We start from the raw sequence: 18,400 nt of genomic DNA on the forward strand, positions 1-18,400 counted from the left end.
TTGAGAGAGCAAGAGTATTTTTGATGAGGAGTGAGACACCCAAACTATGAAAACAACTACAGTCTCGCAGACAATTTTTCAAAGTCATATAGTATTCAGAACAGGTTGGGGCAAGGATCTGTTTATGTCAGGTGAGTTACCTGTGACCCTCAGATTAGTTTCATGTGAATGGGAAGGAGGGAGAAAAACAGCTGGGAAATCGCGTGCCCGAGAGAAAGAGAAAAGTAACATGGCTTTTGAAAGAGAAAAAAAAATGTCCCCCAATCCTGGCTTATAAACTTCTATATAGCACCATGTACATAGGTAGTGATGTGAAAGTAATAAAAATAATAACATATGGGGTTAAAATCACCCGCCATCTTTTCCTTCATGCTTCCATGAATTTGTGTCCGTGGCAAAATAACCCATGACTAGAACCTGCAGGCAACGCTAACATAAATAAACATCCCCCTCATTTTTTTGCTTTTTGAATTTCACTTACACCATAAGTGTAAGCGTATTTATTCAGGGCTTAGTGGGGCTGACTTCAGAGCAATCACAGCACAAGTTCCAGTACAAGGAGACACTGTGGTATAGGAGCTAATCCAAGGTACTAGCTAACACACCTCTCTGGCTGTGGCTAGACAAAGCAGCACAGGATTGCACTGTCTATTTCATGTAGTGTTTCAGAGATTTTGTACATCTATTTCCACCACAGGGGACCTCAAAACAGTTTACATATAACTGTAAAATATCCAACACAAATCATAACATGCAATGAAAACATCAATTACACAAACTGCAGACTTTTGTGTGTAACTCATTCGTATGTGGTTTAAGAATCTTCTGTACGGCACACAACAGCATATGGTACTCCATTTTCAGCTTTAAAAAACACCACACTTTACATTCTGGACTATTTATTGCTATCTGCTACCATCCCTTGACTGGCAAGTTGCTCTTAATGCAAGTGCTCAGAAATGCCTTAAGTACAGAGATGGCTCATAATTTTGAAAGCATGCAGCATACCTCCAGTTATCCGCTTATCTTTTGCAGTCTCTGGTTTGCCATCAGACGCGGTCGCCTTTGAGGTGTTAATGGATTCCAGCAGCGAGACGAATTCCAAGAAATTAGATTCATTTGGCATCTGTCCTTCTTTAGCTTCCAGGTCAGATTTAGAGGTTGGCAAAAGCTTCTCTTTATCACTGACTGTCTCCGAGGAATTCTTACTTAAAAAAACATCGGTCCCACTGTCCACACTGAGCACGCGAGCGTGCCTTTTCTCATGAGCTGTTTTGTAAGAGGGTACGCCCAAATTCTGCTGCCCTTCTTTGGAATGTAAAGTCAGGACTTCTACATTCTCAGAGGCATTCTCCGGGCAAGTGCTTACTTCTTCGTGATTATCTGTTGGGTTGTCACCGTCCTCTTTTGCATTATTGTCCTGTTCGCCAGATTCATAGCCCGAACACTGGTTGGATGAGGCATCTACGTTTAAATTGTCTGGTGTTCTCAAACTTTCGCTCGCTTCTTGATAAGCCTGGCCTCCGCTGTCATCAGACAGTTCAAAGGTGATGACGGGGATTCTCATCATTTCGCTGCTTTGCTTACTGTGCTGGTCTGCCATGACAACACCAGACTCTGGATCCGAGCTGGATCCGATTTCAGCCCCCAAAACTTGCAAATGACGCGAGCCATCCAGGTCGGTGGTTGAGTTCTGGGTGCTACTCATAGTGATCACAATTTTAATCGGTTCGTGTAGTGTAAGCGGATCTCCAGAGAGAGAATTGTCAATGAGAGCAACAGCTACCTCGCTCTCCGAATCGTCAAGGTGAACCTTCATGTCATCAAGGTAGGAACTTTCCAGAGGTCCATCCACTCCCTTGGCTGCCACGGTATTACACTGCAGGCAACTAGTAGTAGTGATGTCTTGAGCAGACGCATCCAGCACTTTTTCTCTCCGGAAACACTTTGGGTTGCTTAGATGCTCAGAAATGATGACTGAATTATCAGTGCTCCAAGACTCAAAGGAAATGCCAGCTTTTATAATGTCATACTGGGACAAGGAAAGATTTGGCAATTTCTTAACCACACCTTTATCAAGAGGCGTATCCTCCACTGCACTATAACTAGAAAGCTGCACCTTCTCATCCTTTTCACTGGTTGCAGCGCTGATAAATGTCTCCATGGCATTTGGCTTCGCCACTATTGCTGATGTGGTAGAACTTGACATAAGTGCCATAGAAGCAGACAGAATATCTGCTTTGACACAGGGTGAGGTAGATGAAACCGGTAGGGCAGGCTGGTCTTCCAGAAGCATTACTCCTAATAAGAAGGGACACAAACATATGTGAAGTTCTGTCATGCTAGGCAGTCCAGAAAATCCCCACTAGAATCAATGGGGCAGTACACAACTAAGCCTTTAAGTCCTATGGCTTTCAGTGGGGCATTAACATGCTCTCTAAACAAAGTATAAATAGTAAACATTTACAAGTTACACTGCCACCATTTATTTTAGGAACATGCTCTAAACTCTGAGGTGTACAGTTTTTTGGGCAAAACACTTTTAACAATAGCAACAAACATTATCTATAAGGTACCTTTCAGATCTTCAATCGTTTCTTGTGCTGGCAGCTCCTAAAAATGAAGCAAATGGATTATGTGATACATGTTATATTTAAAATGTGCATAATTTCAAACAGAGTACTTTAGCAAATCATATTAAGTATAACCTATATCCCACTTAAAATCAATGGCAGAAATAATAAAGACAGAATACAAGGATTGCACCCAATATCTCATAGATGTCTCAGGGTAAGCTATGTGATTACTCTACATTCAATGAAGGATGTGGTGGTGGTATTGCAACTAATTATTTTGTTCATAGTACATTTCACAAGTTAAGAAAGTTTTTTTCCCTTTCAGATGTCAAGAGTCAGCAAGCAATACTTAAAAACACATACTAATAACTCTAACTGAATACTTGAGACCTGTAAATTGGAGAATATTGTTACTGTTGTTATTTGAAATGTATCTGAATCATGACTCCATCTCAAAGCTCTACACAATTGCTACCCATGCGAGTTAGCTTCCCACTGAGACCAACATTGGTGTCATGTACATGTACAGAACAGGAAAATGTAGCAAGGGATGCCCTCACACTGGTTTAATGGGTAAAACCTCACCTCATATTTTTTTTATTGCCACAATCTAGTGGGTCTGCTTCACATAGAGTTGTGCACACTAAAAAAGCTTCCCTATTGTCTTCTGCAACTAAGCAAGTGGACCTGTTAGAGCCCCAGAAGAGGGAAGCAGGTGCTAGACTCACCCCAAATGACCCCTTCCTCTCCTCCCATTCACTAACAGTCATTATCACTATCACAGTACTCAGCATTGATCACATCTTGGGCCAAGGGGAGAGAACAAAATAATTCTGAATCTTTAAATTTCCTTCTCCTTCTTTAGCATTTTTGGCCCCTGAATGATTATTATTATTTCATATACTGCTTAATGCTAACATAGGGTTCTATACTTGTAAACCACTTGGAAGGCTACTACATCAGCATTAATATAGACATCCAGAATTAAAATAACAGAATAAAATAAACCCATCAAAACATTAAAATATAGAGATCCACAAATAAAATATGCAATCCAATTAATACACAGTAATTAAAACAGGATCCTTTCAAATGTGCATTGGTAATGATGACCAGAACCAGATGTTACTGGAGCTACTGTATATGAGTATCACCAAATACACCAGCCCCACCATTCCCCCTTCCCTGTCATGTGTACAGCAGTAAAACAAAATGGATGGTCTGGCACCACAACACTCTGAATTTCCCTGCCCAGCTTCACTAGCTGATGCCTGCAGGGATGGCAAACCTTGGAGCACAATGATATCCCATCTTGCATTTTGCTTTGCTAGGCAAAGGAGATGGTATGCTACTATTTTTACAGTAAAACCCATAGTACATTTTTGATTGTCAGAGAAACCCAGTGGCATATGTAGAGGGAACAGCATTGCAGAAAAAGCTTTACTAACCAGGACTCCTGAAGAGTGATGAGAGAGTATAGTCTGCACTTTTACGCTGCTGTGGATGGTTGGTGTTGAACCATTACGCTTGAGCTCTTCAAATGCACAACTGTCCCCAATGTTATTGCTATTCAAAAATAATAAAGAACAAAGAATTCAGGGATGACTTTTTCTCACAATGACCATCACCAGTCCTGTTCCAAATATATGTGCAAATCAGCCTGTCAGAAAATTGGCAGTCAATCAGTGATTCTGCTGGGATTAATCTACCTCCCTTCCCTCTCCTAAACAGCTGCTTGGCACCATCCATAATTTTCTGACAAAGGCAGGAAGCCTAGTTGCTCACAGTAAATTATTTGCATGCCCAAGCTTGTTTCCCTACATGTACGCCTCCTCATTATTTCAGAGGGCACCAAGAATAACCTTACACAGTAAGGAAGAAAACTTGCCTGAGATTCATATGCCGAACTGCATTATCTCTTCTACCTTCTTTATTTTGCTTTCCTTCTTTCCATGAGACCTTTTGTTGAATCACTTCTCCTTTGTCAAACATAAGATGCAGGCGATAACTGACCACTTTGATTATCGTGAAAAGCACAGTCACAGAACTACAGTAGACAAAGGCTGTGATGGCATTGGGAGGGAATGCCTAAACATAAGAATAACGAAGAGTTAATGCAACTGATCCATTGGTTTGCCAGTAGATTTCATTTACTTGCAGTGTGACAATTTAAATTTGTAACAAGACTGATTATTGATAACCCTGCTAATGTTCTCCTAACAATTATACAATACTATTGGCATTTACATGGTGCTTTTCCTAAGTGCTTGAAATGTAATTTTTACAACAACCCTGTAAGGCAGTGGTGGATAACCTGTGGCCTTCCAGATGATGTTGGACTCCAACTCCCATCATCACTGGCCACTGGCCATTCTGGCTGGGACTGATGGGACTTGGAGTCCCAATAGCATCTGGAGCAGTTATGACATATGATACCCCTGTTGTAAGGTATAGTAACATTGCTAATCATTTTCATGTTACAGATGTAGGAGGAGCAATGAGGCTGATGAGATTTTACTTTGCCTAAGACCATTCAGTGGCTGATATGAGACACGGAGCAGGAACCTCTTAGCTCATTTTCTTAACCACTACCTAAATTGGCTTAAGGTCCGTATAGTTAAAGCCATGGTTTGCCCAGTAGTGATGTATGGAAGTGAAAGCTGGACCATCAAGAAGGCGGATCGCCGAAGAATTGATGCTTTTGAATTATGGTGCTGGAGGAGACTCTTGAGAGTCCAATGGACTGCAAGAAGATCAAACGCATCCATTCTTAAGGAAATCAGCCCTGAGTGCTCACTGGAAGGACAGATTGTGAAGCTGAGGCTCCAATACTTTGGCCACCTCATGAGAAGAGAAGACTCCCTGGAAAAGACCCTGATGTTGGGAAAGATTGAGAGCACAAGAAGGAGGGGATGACAGAGGATGAGATGGTTGGACAGTGTTCTCGAAGCTACAAACATGAGTCTGACCAAACTGCGGGAGGCAGTGGAAGACAGGAGTGCCTGGCATGCTCTGGTCCATGGGGTCACGAAGAGTCGGACACGACTAAACGACTAAACAACAACAAAAATCGGCTTACTTGCAGGGATGTGTGGGTGTTAGAATGCTCCATATATATATGTTTTCTTCAGACTGGCAAGAGATACAACAATTGCAGATACTTTGGTCAGGATCCAAAGAGCCACTCAGCACTTAGTCCAGGGCTGGGGAAGCTTTGGCTAACAAGACATTGCTGAACTACAACTCCCATCAGCCCCAGCAAGCAAAACTGATGTCCAGGGATTATGAGAGTTGCAGTCCAGCAACCCAAAGGTTCCCACACCCGACATACTCGATAGCAGAACAAAATCAAAAGAGAGAATAAGCCTTGGGAAATATAGGAGAATAGTGGATGAATATTTTACTGGCATATTGTTAGAATGCACATAATCATAGTTTTATTGTAGCACCAGCTGGGAGAAGGATCGTCACTAGAGTTTTCTCATAGGACACCTTCTGAATCCCCATAATCCTTCTCTCTCTTCCCCATGCTGTGCTGCCTCCACCTGCCCACCGGGACTTCCCGGGCTTGAGCCGAAGCCCTGCTTTCTCCGGGCCCTCATCCCGGGCGCAGGAAGGGAGCTGCGGGGCCGCCTTGTCCGCACAGAACCTGGCTCGGGTCGTTGTCCCCGGGGCTCTGGGCCTCTCCCTCCCCGCCGGCTCCCTCCTCACCAGGTGCATCGCCATCGGCAGCAGGAGCAGGAAAAGCCACAAATAGAGGTGGCAGCTGTTGGTGAACTTGCTCTGCTCCGGATCGTGGTACCAGCCTCCGGTGAGCGCCGCCCACACGCCCTGCCGGAGCAGCTGCACGGCTTGGGACACCATGGCCGACCCCGGAAGCCGCCACCGCCGCCTCACTCTCCTGGTCGTTGCTGGTCCCGGCCGCCACCGCCGCCGAGATGCTGCCTGGAGCCGGCCGCCAGGACCTCCATGCCGGATGCTAGAAGGATTTTCCCATCATGCTCCGCGGCGCCCTCTATGCCAGCGGTCCCTGAGATGGGAAGCTCCGCCCACCACGCCTTTCGCAGTACGTGGCCGCTCTGACGCGCGAGGGATTCCCACGCTGGGCGCGCAGCTCCTTTCTGCCCGTTTTCTCCTTTGCCTTTCTCCTCGGCGTCCTGCTCTCCTGCCGCTCATCGGCTCTCCATGGCTGGACTCCCGATCTCTCTGCTTTGGAAGATTTCACACCAGACCCCTGAACTGTAGTTTGCTAAGGGGTCTGGGAAGAGGAGCTCCGTGAGGGCGAACTACAACTCCCAGGATTCTTGGGCGCCACGCTGCCCTTCCCTCCTTCGGTTCCTCCCAAGTTTAGTTTCCAGGGGGCAGCCGATGTCGTTCACCCCTCCATTCCCAGCGCAGTCTTTCCCCCGCCTCTTCCCAATGAGGATCGGTAGCTTTGCCCTAACTTCAGATGGGGCTAAATTGCAAGCGCTGCCGTCTCTGATCATTGGTCTTGCTGGCAGGGAATGGTGGGTGGTTGTAAGTCCAGTGGAATCTGGGGACCCGGGAGTAGGAGAAGGGTGGCCTCTTTCTGCTAAATACGTTTACGAATCTATACAGATAAAAAGCTAAATATTATTTAGAATGCAAGCTTGCCTCTGTGTGATGCTTACTGTTAAGCATCTCAAGGTTGCACTGAATGTGTACTGTGGACGCAGTGCAAAGCAGACGTGAGCATTCCAGCCCGAGAAAGCTTTATGTGCTTCACAATATATCCACTAGGGGGTGCGATAGGAGAACTTTTCTAGATACATGTACCTGCAAAAAACAGTTTTGAGAGGAAGATAGAAATTCTATTTTATTGCTTCTCCCACTTATGTATTTTGACACACAACTTTTACCACTGCTTTCAAAATAACTCAGAATATGTAAGTCATTTAACTATTTTCTTTACTGCTGTGTTGACTTTTGGGGAACGCTCAGTTTTATTGTCAAGACATTTTCCCTTGTTAGCTTTTCATCTTCACAAGAATTCTTTCCCTTCGTCCCATCATCAGTGTGACTGCTTCACCTTCCCACTTTCTCCATGGTCCCTTATCCTACCTCTCTCCTAGGTCTTGGAATGGCCTCTCTCTGCCCCTTGCCACCCACCACCACCACAGACACACACTTATGCCCTCCTCTCCTCTCTCCTGCCCAAGCCTCTGCTCCTCTGGTTTCCCCAGATGTAGTGAATGCCTGTTACAATGTGTAATATAATATACTACAATGATTACACGAGATTATATATGGAAATAAGGTCTTTCAATGTCCATAGACTTTGCAAGATTCAGCCTAGACATTTTCAAGCAATTCATCTAAAATATTATTTAATAGTGAAAGTTTGATCACTTTTCATCACTTTAGCTTATCTTCATCTGCTGAAATAAAAAGGATCTGCCCATTGTGTGGGCTGACATGGGTGGATTTTTTACATTACCAGAGATCACAAATAAAATAGTTTTGTATTTCACTACATCAGAAATAAAAAGAGGGGAGGAATGGCAGCCCATGTAAACTCCCAGCCCATTTACAGTGTGTGACAGCAAGTCTGAAATTTCACACAGCCACTTCTGACCAAACGATCATGCACACAAGTCAAATTCACCTCGGATAAATTCTCAAGAGGTGCTAAAACCCACCTCTTACAATCCTAAACAAAAAAACAGTTCAAGGAAGGGGACAAATGGAGTTTATCTCCCAGCCCAGCAGATGGAATGGCATCTCTCTCCTTCCCTTTTGCAACCTGACAGTTGAAGGAGTGAAGGAATCAAATATACTAGATAATTTGGGGGCTGAGGGACAATGAGCCCTGCACATTTTGTTTGCAAGTGGGATGTTACTGGACCAATTTGAACACAGCTCTAGGCATACAATATATATAAGCCCAAATTCATGACGGCAGGAACGTCATAATTCTAGATGGTTTCATTTTGAAAGCAGAATTGCTGTTCAAGAGAATTGCAGCTTCTTTGGCTTTAATTCACCCTCCTCAAGCATCCATTCAGTTTCAACCAGCTCCCTATTAGCATTACTCTGGAGGCCAGGACAAGGCTCCTCTGTACTAAGCAGCTTAACAAGAAACCTCAAGATAATAATGTCTCAATGAACTCAAAAGATAATTGTACCTGGCAGCATTTAACATTTTCTCTGCGGCTGGCAGAATTTCCTGCCAACATGCTCCTCCTACATGAATTGGACTCCAGAGAATACATGATTTATTTTAGTCTCTGCAGACTGATGGCAAGTGGTTCGTTTTTAGCGTTTGCTCTCTTGATGGGTTAATTGAACTGGCTGTCAGTGGCTGACATATGTTTATTTTATGCTGACTTGGGTTTTATTGCTGAATGGTTGCTGGGTTGGCTTTATTATATTTGTTGTGTTTTTAAACTTGTTTTACACTGTCATTGTATGTTGCTTAGTAAATCTTTTTATTATTATGTAACTGGCAAATGCAAATAATAAATAAACACTGCCAAGCCGAGGAAGTTTCCCTGGAGGTTCCTAACATCTTCCTTTTTCCTTGAAAACAATGCTATGGTTCTATAGTTCCTTCTAGATATCACCCCTAAAAGTGGCATTACTATTCAATATTTTTTTCAAAGCACCCCCAAATCTTGCACATACAACAGTGGCCTGGAAGTGTCATTAAGGCTGCAATCTTATACTCACTTACTTGGCAATAAAAAGTCAATAGGACTTACTTCTGACTAGACATATATTTGAAACATCTGATATTATTATTATTATTTAATCAATAATTTATCCCAAGATCGCAGGGAGATGTACATTAAAAACATTAATTTACATAGCATAATAATAAAAAGCAATAAAACAACCACAGAAAAACATCATAATAGAAGTCCCCTCTACTTTAAAAAGGCCATAGATTGTTTAATGGATGAAGGCCTGGGCAAGGAAGAATGTAACCTCAATAAGTGACCTAATAAGTGTCTTACACACATTTTCCTAGGAGTAAACAATACACAGATCCAGAGTGGAGTCCCTAAGGCGATTCAATGGCACCTTGTATGCCTCCTTCCGGCAACTCCTGCAGGCTTGCGTCCCAGAGAGGTCACTTTGGTGCTGTTATTGCAGCAGTTCACCCCCAGAGGCATACTCCATTGTCTCTCAAGACAGATTGCTGCCAACAAGCCCCACTGAATGCAACAATTCCAAATATTTTCTCAGGCTATAAACAGGGATTGTTGGGAAGGAGGTAAAGAAAGTATCAGATGAGATAGACAGTTCCACTTCCTGATCTTCATTCCAGGTTCATTAGTGGGGAAGCTGTAGCACCTGCTTTGAATGAAAAAGGTCAATGGCTCAATTCCCAGCATCTCCAGGCCTACTTCATATATCCTATGCAACTGTGTAGCAAGTATCAGCAACTACACTATCTAGTGAGCACAGATCCTTATCATGAATCTTACTTATATATTCTGTTGTAAAATATTGGGTATGTACCTTTTTTTATTCTGTTTTGTACATTCTGCTTTATTTTACAATGTGTACGCAGGTAGCTCAGTTCTGTTATCATTCATTGGTTGTATGCCTTGTATCTTATTTCCAGCTGATGAAGACTACAGTGGTACCTTGGGTTAAGAACTTAATTTGTTCTGGAGGTCTGTTCTTAACCTGAAACTGTTCTTAACCTGAGGGTACCACTTTAGCTAATGGGGCCTCCCTCTGCCACAGTGCGATTTCTGTTCTTATCCTGAAGCAAAGTTCTTAACCCGAGGTACTATTTCTGGGTTAGCGGAGTCTGTAACCTGAAGTGTCTGTAACCCGAGGTACCACTGTATTACGAAACAGTAGCATCATTCCGGAGATACTGTCCTTTTGAGGTTTTTGAGACGTCTTCCGCTGAAACTTTTGAAAAACTATTGAGAAACTTTACTTTTGAAACTTTTGAGACGTCTTCTGTTGATACTTTTGAAAGATTATTGTGAGACTGTCCTTAGACATCTGTTTTGAACACACGGCTTGACAGTCCTCGCTCTGTTATATTGCATATAAGAACTTTGATTGGCTTACTCCTATAATTTGAATGGCATCATTATTCTATTATATATTTTCTACGAACTATTACCCTATGTGTTGTGTTTGTATTGTTGTGATTAGTTCTTATTGCATACCCAGGGATTTGTTTCTAACTCAATATAAGGCAGATTTCTGTGTACTCAGGTCAGAGGTGTAGGCACAACCTCAATATGGGGCAGTGATTTTACTAGGTTTGCTAGTAAATAAGCTTTGCTCTGTTTCAAATCAGGCATTCATGCCACCCGAAGACTGTGCTGCCTAACATGCTGTGCCTAGAATTGTGTCTGGGTATAAAGTGGTCTCAAAACACGGGCAGCTTACAGGAATTGGGCCAAAGCGATTAAAGTGCCCCTGGGATACTATCGCTTACAAAGTGCTCTAGCATATTCTTTCTCTTTCTGCACACTGTAGTTTGCTCAGGATTGCTGGGGATTGTAACTTAGTGGGAGATAAACTACAGTACCCAGAATTAGTTTGAGGGAAGGAATGTGCTTTGAACGTGCTTTAAAAGTCTATACAAACACGCCCCCTCCCCATCTCTCTCTGTACAGCAGAACAACATAGGAGATCCTGACCCCTGTCATGTCCAAGGCTGTTGAAAACAAGCTACCACGTATTATGATGCCTCGCCCTAGTCTGGAGAGGCAGGAAGTACAGGATTCCAGTCGAGGCAGGAGGCAAAGTGGGGCTTTGGGGGTGAAAGTGAGCGTCCATTTCACCCTGAAGTTCCTCAGAGCAGGATAGCTTAGTCGGTAGAGCGTGCAACTCCTTTATCTCAGTGTCGTGGGTGGGTCAAGCCCCACGCTGGGCAAAGGATTCCTGTATTACACGGGGTTGGACTAGATGACCCTCGGGGTCCCTTCCAACTCTACAATTCTATGAGTCTATGAAATAGGTTTACAGGAGTTTCCTGCTGCTGCGCCCCCCCATTCCACCCCATTTCTCCGTCTCCTGCGCGCGCGCACCCGAGGGGAGCCCCTGCTCAGCAGCCCCCATCCACTGGAGGTCCAGCCTTCCGGGTTTCAGGCGAAGAGCGAGCCTTGATACCGGCGCTCTGGTTCCAGCGCCCGCCCGCCCCCCGGCCCTCCTGCCGCCCCTTCCTCTCCCGAAGAGGCTGCTTGGTCTCTGTCGCGCGCGCGCGCCGCTCGCTCCCGCCGCTCCTGCGCCGGGCGAAGGGCAAGAGCAGCCCCAGGCACCTGCCCGGCTTGGCTCTCCGACCTGCGCCCAGAACCTGGCCCCTGCGTCACGTGGCTGGGGCCAACCAATCGGGGGCCAGCCAGGAGTTTTCTTTTTTTTTCTTTTCGGGAGCAGCCGCTGTTGGAGAAGGAGGTTGGCTGGGAAAGTTGCTCTTTCGCCGCTCCGTGTCGCGCGCCCTCGCCCGCCTCTCTCGGCGTTGCTGCTTTGAGCAGAGGGGGCCACGCCGCTCGCCCCCCCCCGAGGACCTCCGTTTCCTGCCTTCGCTGCCGGAGGCGGGCCGCTTTACCTGTTGCTTCAGCCGCCGCCCCGCCCGCTTCTCTCCGCGCGCCCTTTTGCCTTCCTTCTCCTCACCTGGCCCCTCCTGCCTTCCCTGGGAGACCCCGGAGCGCGCTCGCCTTTTGCCCTTCCGGTCAAGCCTTTTCGCTCTTTCTCTTCCCTTCTTCCGGCCTGCGTTGTCCCCGAACCTCTCTGCTTCCCGTCCCCAGGCTGTGGACCAGAGACCTTTCCATTTCCTCCCTTGCTTGGGCGCCTTCCGCTGAGCCCCCACAGCCTCCCAGCTTAGGCTTCCTGGACTGTGAGACCCTCCCACTCTCCACCTAGTTCTTTCATTCATTTTCTCCTCCCTATGACTCTTGCCCTGACTCCCCCCCCTCCAATCCTCTGCCCCCCCTCACACTCCAACTTCCTGCCCTTGCTCTTCCAATGCCTCTGCTGCTCCCTTCTAGCTTGCTCCACTTCCTCTGCCATCACATTCCTGCCCAGTTGAAGCGTTGAGGGGGATGGTCTTCTTCCAGAGGCTTCCCTGACTGTTCCCAATGCTGAGGCCAAAGTGGATGAGATCTGGGCCCCCGCCTTGACCATGGCCTTGGTGAGCTCCGAGGGAGCGGCTGAAGGGACCTCGGGGACCACCGGCCGTACCTCCTGCCCGCTCTGGACCGTGCTCTATGACTACGAGGCCTCCGGGGAAGATGAGCTGAGCCTGCGGCGAGGGGAAGTGGTGGAGGTTCTCTCCAAAGATGCGGCGGTCTCCGGAGATGACGGTTGGTGGGCTGGCAAGATCCGCCACCGCCTCGGTATCTTCCCAGCCAACTATGTGACCTACCAGCCGGGACGCTACCAACATCCCCCGCTGGGATTGCTGGAAAAGTCTGGGCATGAAGCCCAAGCCCAAGCTATGGGCGATGGGCATCCTGTCAGTGGTGAAGACCATTTGGGTTCTCTAGAAGAGATTAACTTCCAGCATCTGGAACTGCAGGAGATCATTGGAGTTGGGGGCTTTGGCAAAGTTTATAAAGCAAAATGGAAGGGCCAAGAAGTGGCGGTGAAAGCAGCGCGGCAGGACCCAGATGAGGACATCAAGGCCACGGCAGAGAGTGTGAGGCAGGAAGCAAAGTTGTTCTCCATGCTGAAACATCCCAACATTATTGAGCTTCATGGTGTAAGTTTGCAGGAGCCCAACCTCTGCCTGGTCATGGAATATGCTAGGGGAGGACCCCTCAACAGAGCTCTGTCGGGGGCCTCTCCCTCCACCAGTGGGAGTCACTGGGGCCGTCGGATACCTCCTCATATACTGGTCAACTGGGCCGTGCAGATAGCTCGCGGGATGCTTTACTTGCATGAAGAAGCCTTAGTATCCATCCTTCACAGAGACCTCAAGTCAAGCAACAGTAAGTACAGTGTTCAAATAGTTTGAAAACTGAGTGAGACAAGTTACATTTTCCTTTCCATTTTTAAATGTTGCAATCCCGAACAGCACTGTGAGAAACATTGTTTTTAAACAATGTGGTGTTCTAAATGAAGGCAATGAAATATTTTTTCTGTAAGACCTGGATTTGGCAATGCCACAATGAAGCTCTAACCTCTTGAGTCAAGTTGGATAAAAGAGTCAAGTCTCAAAAGCAAAAGTTAGACTTGAGGCGTTTGTATTGGGATTTGAAATCAGTACTTTTTCTTTTCCTATTCAGAATCTGCCTTTCAATTATTCTATGTTACAAGATAATCCAGTTCTGTTGCATGAAGTTCCTTTTCTGTTGTCGCAGCACCATTGTAGATGCACAAGCTGTTCAGTTTTTAGCTGTGTTTGCATTCTTAGAAAACCTGAGCAGCCTCTCCTCTTAAAGAAAAAGGGTTTGGGTGACATTTTTCTTCTGAAATTTTGGTTTCAGCATTGTTGATTATAAAAACAACAAAAGCATTTGTTTGTTTGTTTTAGGAGTTATATTTAGACTAGGGTTATTGCTTATATACACTACCTGTCTTGTAAATGTTGAAAATCTAAAATAGTAATGCTGCTCAAATCTGTGGACTGTTGTTGTTGTTTGGTGCCATTTTGTTAAATCTGGGAGGAAGCAGTCTTACTTCACCAATAGCTTATTATTGTTTCCAGGTGCCTGAGGTGTTTAATGTCATAATTTGAAGGGCGGTAAGTGTGCAGAACTGCCAAAAAAAAAGTGTTTCATTGTCTTTACCTGTCCTTGTGTACCATGTCAGATGGGTGGGGTACAAATAATAAACTGCTGCTGCTACCGATTATTATTATTAATGTGGATTGTGAGGATCAGTGTTGCTTGGGGTGTGGGGTTCGTGCCACATCCTGAAAGCTCATAATGAAGGATCCCATTGCTTTTCAAGTGGAAAAGAGAGGGGGAATTTCTTATTCTCAAAATATCCTGTTGCAACACGTAGAATAAGCAATGGTAGAATAGTTTGAAGATTCAAAATGAGTGAAGAAAGCTTCCACATTTTCCTGCTATGACATGGCCAGTTTACTTTGTTGGACCAGTATTTTCTAGTTGTTGGTATTAAAGGAGGATCCCCCCCCTCCGTACTCGCACTACAGTAGTTACGTTAGTCCCCTTAAGCTTCTGCAATGGCATCCTATTGACTTAATATAAGGCTGCTGCTTCTCAAGGCACCCACCCGTGTTGGATATATAAGCTAATCTCCAAATGGCACCTTAAACCTACATTGTAGTTGCCATAATAGAATAAATTTATCGTTATTAATTTCATTTCTATACCACTTTGTATTTTAAAGAAAAAAATCTGAGTGGTTTACAACATATTAAAACATCAAATAAAACAATCCAGAATAAAACAAATTCAAGCTTCAAATAAAATATTTCAGATCCTTCTCTAAGTGACATTTCCCCCATATTTATTTACCTACTTAATTTATATAGATGCTCCATAGCAGAAGTACTCTAGGAAGTCAGTGTGGTGTAGTGGTTAGAGCATCAGACTAGGACATGGGAGATCAGGGTTCAAATACCCACTCAGTCATGAAGCTCACTGGGTGACCTTGGGCCAATCACAGCCTCTTAACCTACTTCACAGGGTCATTCTAGGAATTAACTGGTGGGGGGAGGGTGACCCAATTTGGATGTAAAATGAAGCCAGGCATCGTGGCTTGATCTTCCCACATATGCTGGGGGAGAACTATCCGCATGTCATGGTTAACTATGGTTTACTGTGACATGTGAACACAACCACTGTTTCACTTGTGTAGCATATAAGGGTCGTTTATTTCTTATTTGACATTATGTGTGCAGGTCAGAAGCTTGTGCCTTCTTGCATTTGTGTGCAGATGTTTATGCATGCACACACACTGCATATAAGTGTTCTGTCACTTGTTTGGGATCTGTGCACCAGCTGCAGTCTGGAAATTGCTACCAGAAATGGAATGGAAAGAAGTCCTCTTAAACCAAATTCTATGTGTGCAGCTTAAGCATGAATGGACATCCCTCTGCCATGGTCCATAAATATGAGGCTGAAAATCATTCAAATGTGAAATATGACTAAATGTAATGAGATTATGGGAAAGTTCCAATAAGGTAGCAGGAGAGGTGGAAAGGCCTCATTTGACTCCTCCAAGCACTTCCTTCAGCACCCAAGGAAAAAGCTAGATATTTATTCTCTTGCAAAACTGGTTTTATCTTTAAATACTGCCTTATTTCTGGGGAAGAAATGAAAATGCCTCAAAGTTGCAGTTTTAAATATATTACCGTGAAGTATGTCCTATAGATCCTAGTGGGACCTAAGTTCTGGATAAACATGTTTAGGGTTGGATTAGATAGTGCAGATGCTGATGTGCTACATTCTGTAGTTATCTCTAGAGTGCAGGGTTGCTCCCAAGCTACACGCTTAACCCCTGAGTCATAACCACCCTTCCAACTGGGCTTTCTTCAGAATAACCAAATACCATATTTTTCGCTCCATAAGATGCACTTTTTTCCTCCTAAAAAGTAAGGGGAAGTGTCTGTGCGTCTTATGGAGCGAATGTGTGGTCGATCGCTGGCCCCCTTTCTGGCCCCGCCCCCTTGCCCCGGCCTCCATTGTTGAATGTTCTGCAGATGGAGGCTGTTTGTTTTCCCAGTGACATGTGACTGGATGATTAGATTATCTGTCTGGAAACTGTAGAAATGGCTCCCCATCCTTTCCTAAAGAAGCTGCAGAACTGTGAGTTGAACCCCATAAAAACAGGATGTTTTCCCTTTGCAAAGTAAGCTCAACAACTTTGAGCTAATCCTCAAAAAATGGGGCTTTTCCCCTTTGCAAAAGAAGCTGCATAACTTTGAGCTGATCCCCCCAAAAACGGGGCTTTCCCCCTTTTCTCCTCTAAAAACTAGGTGCGTCTTATGGTCAGGTGCGTCTTGTGGAGCGAAAAATATGGTATATATCCCAATTGCTTTTCAGCAATAATAAGATGATCTGCTATCCACACACAAATGGGGTAGAATAGCCTTGCTACATGCAAGGCAGCTTGGTTGTGATGCAATTAAATTCTTTAGAGATGTAAACAAAATCTGGCTAGTTCCCTTCAGGGTAGGAGAAGTGCTGGTTTTTATACTTCTAGAAATGAGGAATGGGCCATCGTGAGTTTCTCCCTTCCCAAAGGCCCTGGTGAATGCAACCTGAAACCTGCATGGCACCTACAGAGCCTTATTTGCATGTCTGCTACCTCCTCCCATGTTCCATCTTAGGAAGATTACAGGATGCAGACTCATAGCTTTTCACCAGCTAACTTTTAAAAAATTCTCTCCCTCTCTTTCCTGTCTACCTCACTTTGTTCAGCCTGATGAAAGGTTTTGGGGAACCTGAAAGGTTGAATACAATTTTGTGACATACTCTTTGGCCTGATACATATATTGCCCTTATATGGATTTTGAAACAGTGGCCCGATCCGTGCCATACATCTCAGTATCTTGTGGTTTTAAACAGCCATGGATTCCTCCAAAGAATCCTCCAGACTTGGAGCATATCTGAGGCGGGGGGAGGGGGGAAGCTGCAGGGTGCAGAATAAGCATATATCCCATTTGCAGATGTTGGAGGCCACATGTGGATATCATGAAGTACGTCCAACCAGCAAGCTCCAGTGGTAAAGCACAAACACCAAACTGAAAAGAATTGACACCTGGAGAAATGGGTACCTTCACCTTCTATACCACTAAGCCTTAATTTCAAAAAACTCATTTTAATTCTTTTATATATTTTAAGGAATTTATATTCCAGCTTCCACAATAACAGCTATGATCGGGTGGCCTACATAATTTAAAACAAAGTAACAAAATGTCATAAAAGAAGCTGGACAACAACAGAGACAAGTTCATACAGCCATCATTGAAGGCACCAAAAAGATAGGAACCCAGAGTCCGTGTCAGGAGTGTTTCAACTTGGTGTCCAGAAGGAATGGGGATGCATAAGGAATAGCTGCCAGGAGTCATCCTCCTTCCCAATTTCTCTCCCCAGCCTAACAAGCAGGCTGGTGGCCACAACTTTGGGTGACCTTTCAGAGAGGCAAAGTGTGTAAGGGAATGAGTGAGTGACCCCATGATATAGCACAGTGTTGTGCAGCATAGATGAGAAGAAAGATATAGTGACTATGGCAGGAAGAGAAAGCAACTAAATCTGAAAGCTAGTGGCATATTAGAAGGTTGCCAGAGACTTGTCATGCATACTTGGCCCACCTGCAGCTGCTTAGCAGAGCAAACCCATTAGCCATTCCTGCTACTATTTTAATTACTAGCTGTTTTGCGTTACATAATATTGTACTATATGGTGGGCTTTGGGGGCGAATCATAAAATTGTGTAATGGTTAGAGGTGGCTACATATGTTGAGTCATGAGGTTCTGCCTACAGTAATAAAGGTAAGGTGCAGGTCATTTATAGGAACAAGCTGCTTCAGTTTGAGCCAGCAAAGCACAGGAAATGCCCAGGCTATCCTGAACTTCCTTTTAGTCAGCTTCCTTTATGCCTCGTGAAACTGAGCATTCCATTATTGTCTCATCTTAAAGCCAAGCACATATGCTGCGATTAGATAGCCTTTCCCTTGAGGTTTGATTAGAAATTATGACAAATGTAATAATTTCTCTCCACCCGCACCCTGCCTTATGCACCCAAAGGCTTATTGATTGCTAGGCGTTATACTAGTGCTTCTTTTGCTCTGTGTGGGGATAGTCGGTGATGCAATAGAGGATGCATGAGAAAATAATAAGGAAGCAATCCCTTGGGAATTGTATTGATATCAAAGGTTAATCACATCCCTTTCTGCTAGATCTGGCAGAACCT

At 44.7% G+C, this 18,400-nt stretch overlaps 2 protein-coding genes across 5 annotated transcripts in view; one reads left to right on the plus strand and one right to left on the minus strand.

Annotated features, from left to right (window-relative positions):
* Positions 1–12,216, minus strand: part of PCNX2 (pecanex 2) — a 108,851-nt gene extending 96,635 nt beyond the window's left edge. Inside the window, exons 1-6 of the mRNA XM_083605958.1 lie at positions 12,121–12,216; positions 6,288–7,167; positions 4,465–4,664; positions 4,025–4,142; positions 2,577–2,613; positions 1,009–2,301 (exon numbers count right to left, since the gene is read on the minus strand). Of these exons, the coding sequence (XP_083462084.1) occupies positions 1,009–2,301; positions 2,577–2,613; positions 4,025–4,142; positions 4,465–4,664; positions 6,288–6,440 (1,801 nt within the window). The 5' untranslated portion in view covers positions 6,441–7,167; positions 12,121–12,216. The remainder of the gene's footprint in view (positions 1–1,008; positions 2,302–2,576; positions 2,614–4,024; positions 4,143–4,464; positions 4,665–6,287; positions 7,168–12,120) is intronic.
* A 475-nt stretch (positions 12,217–12,691) lies between these two features.
* The window catches only part of MAP3K21 (mitogen-activated protein kinase kinase kinase 21), a 31,635-nt gene continuing 25,926 nt past the window's right edge, over positions 12,692–18,400 (plus strand). For all 4 annotated transcript variants that reach the window (XR_014546226.1, XR_014546227.1, XM_083606007.1 and 1 more), the window contains exon 1: positions 12,692–13,501. Coding sequence is in view for 2 of the 4 variants with exons in the window: in XM_083606007.1 (XP_083462133.1) it covers positions 12,694–13,501 (808 nt within the window). In the remaining 2 variants the exon portion in view is untranslated. The remainder of the gene's footprint in view (positions 13,502–18,400) is intronic.

This window comes from Podarcis filfolensis (genome assembly GCF_964270895.1).
Source record: "Podarcis filfolensis genome assembly, chromosome: 3".
NCBI classification, from domain to species: domain Eukaryota; kingdom Metazoa; phylum Chordata; class Lepidosauria; order Squamata; family Lacertidae; genus Podarcis; species Podarcis filfolensis.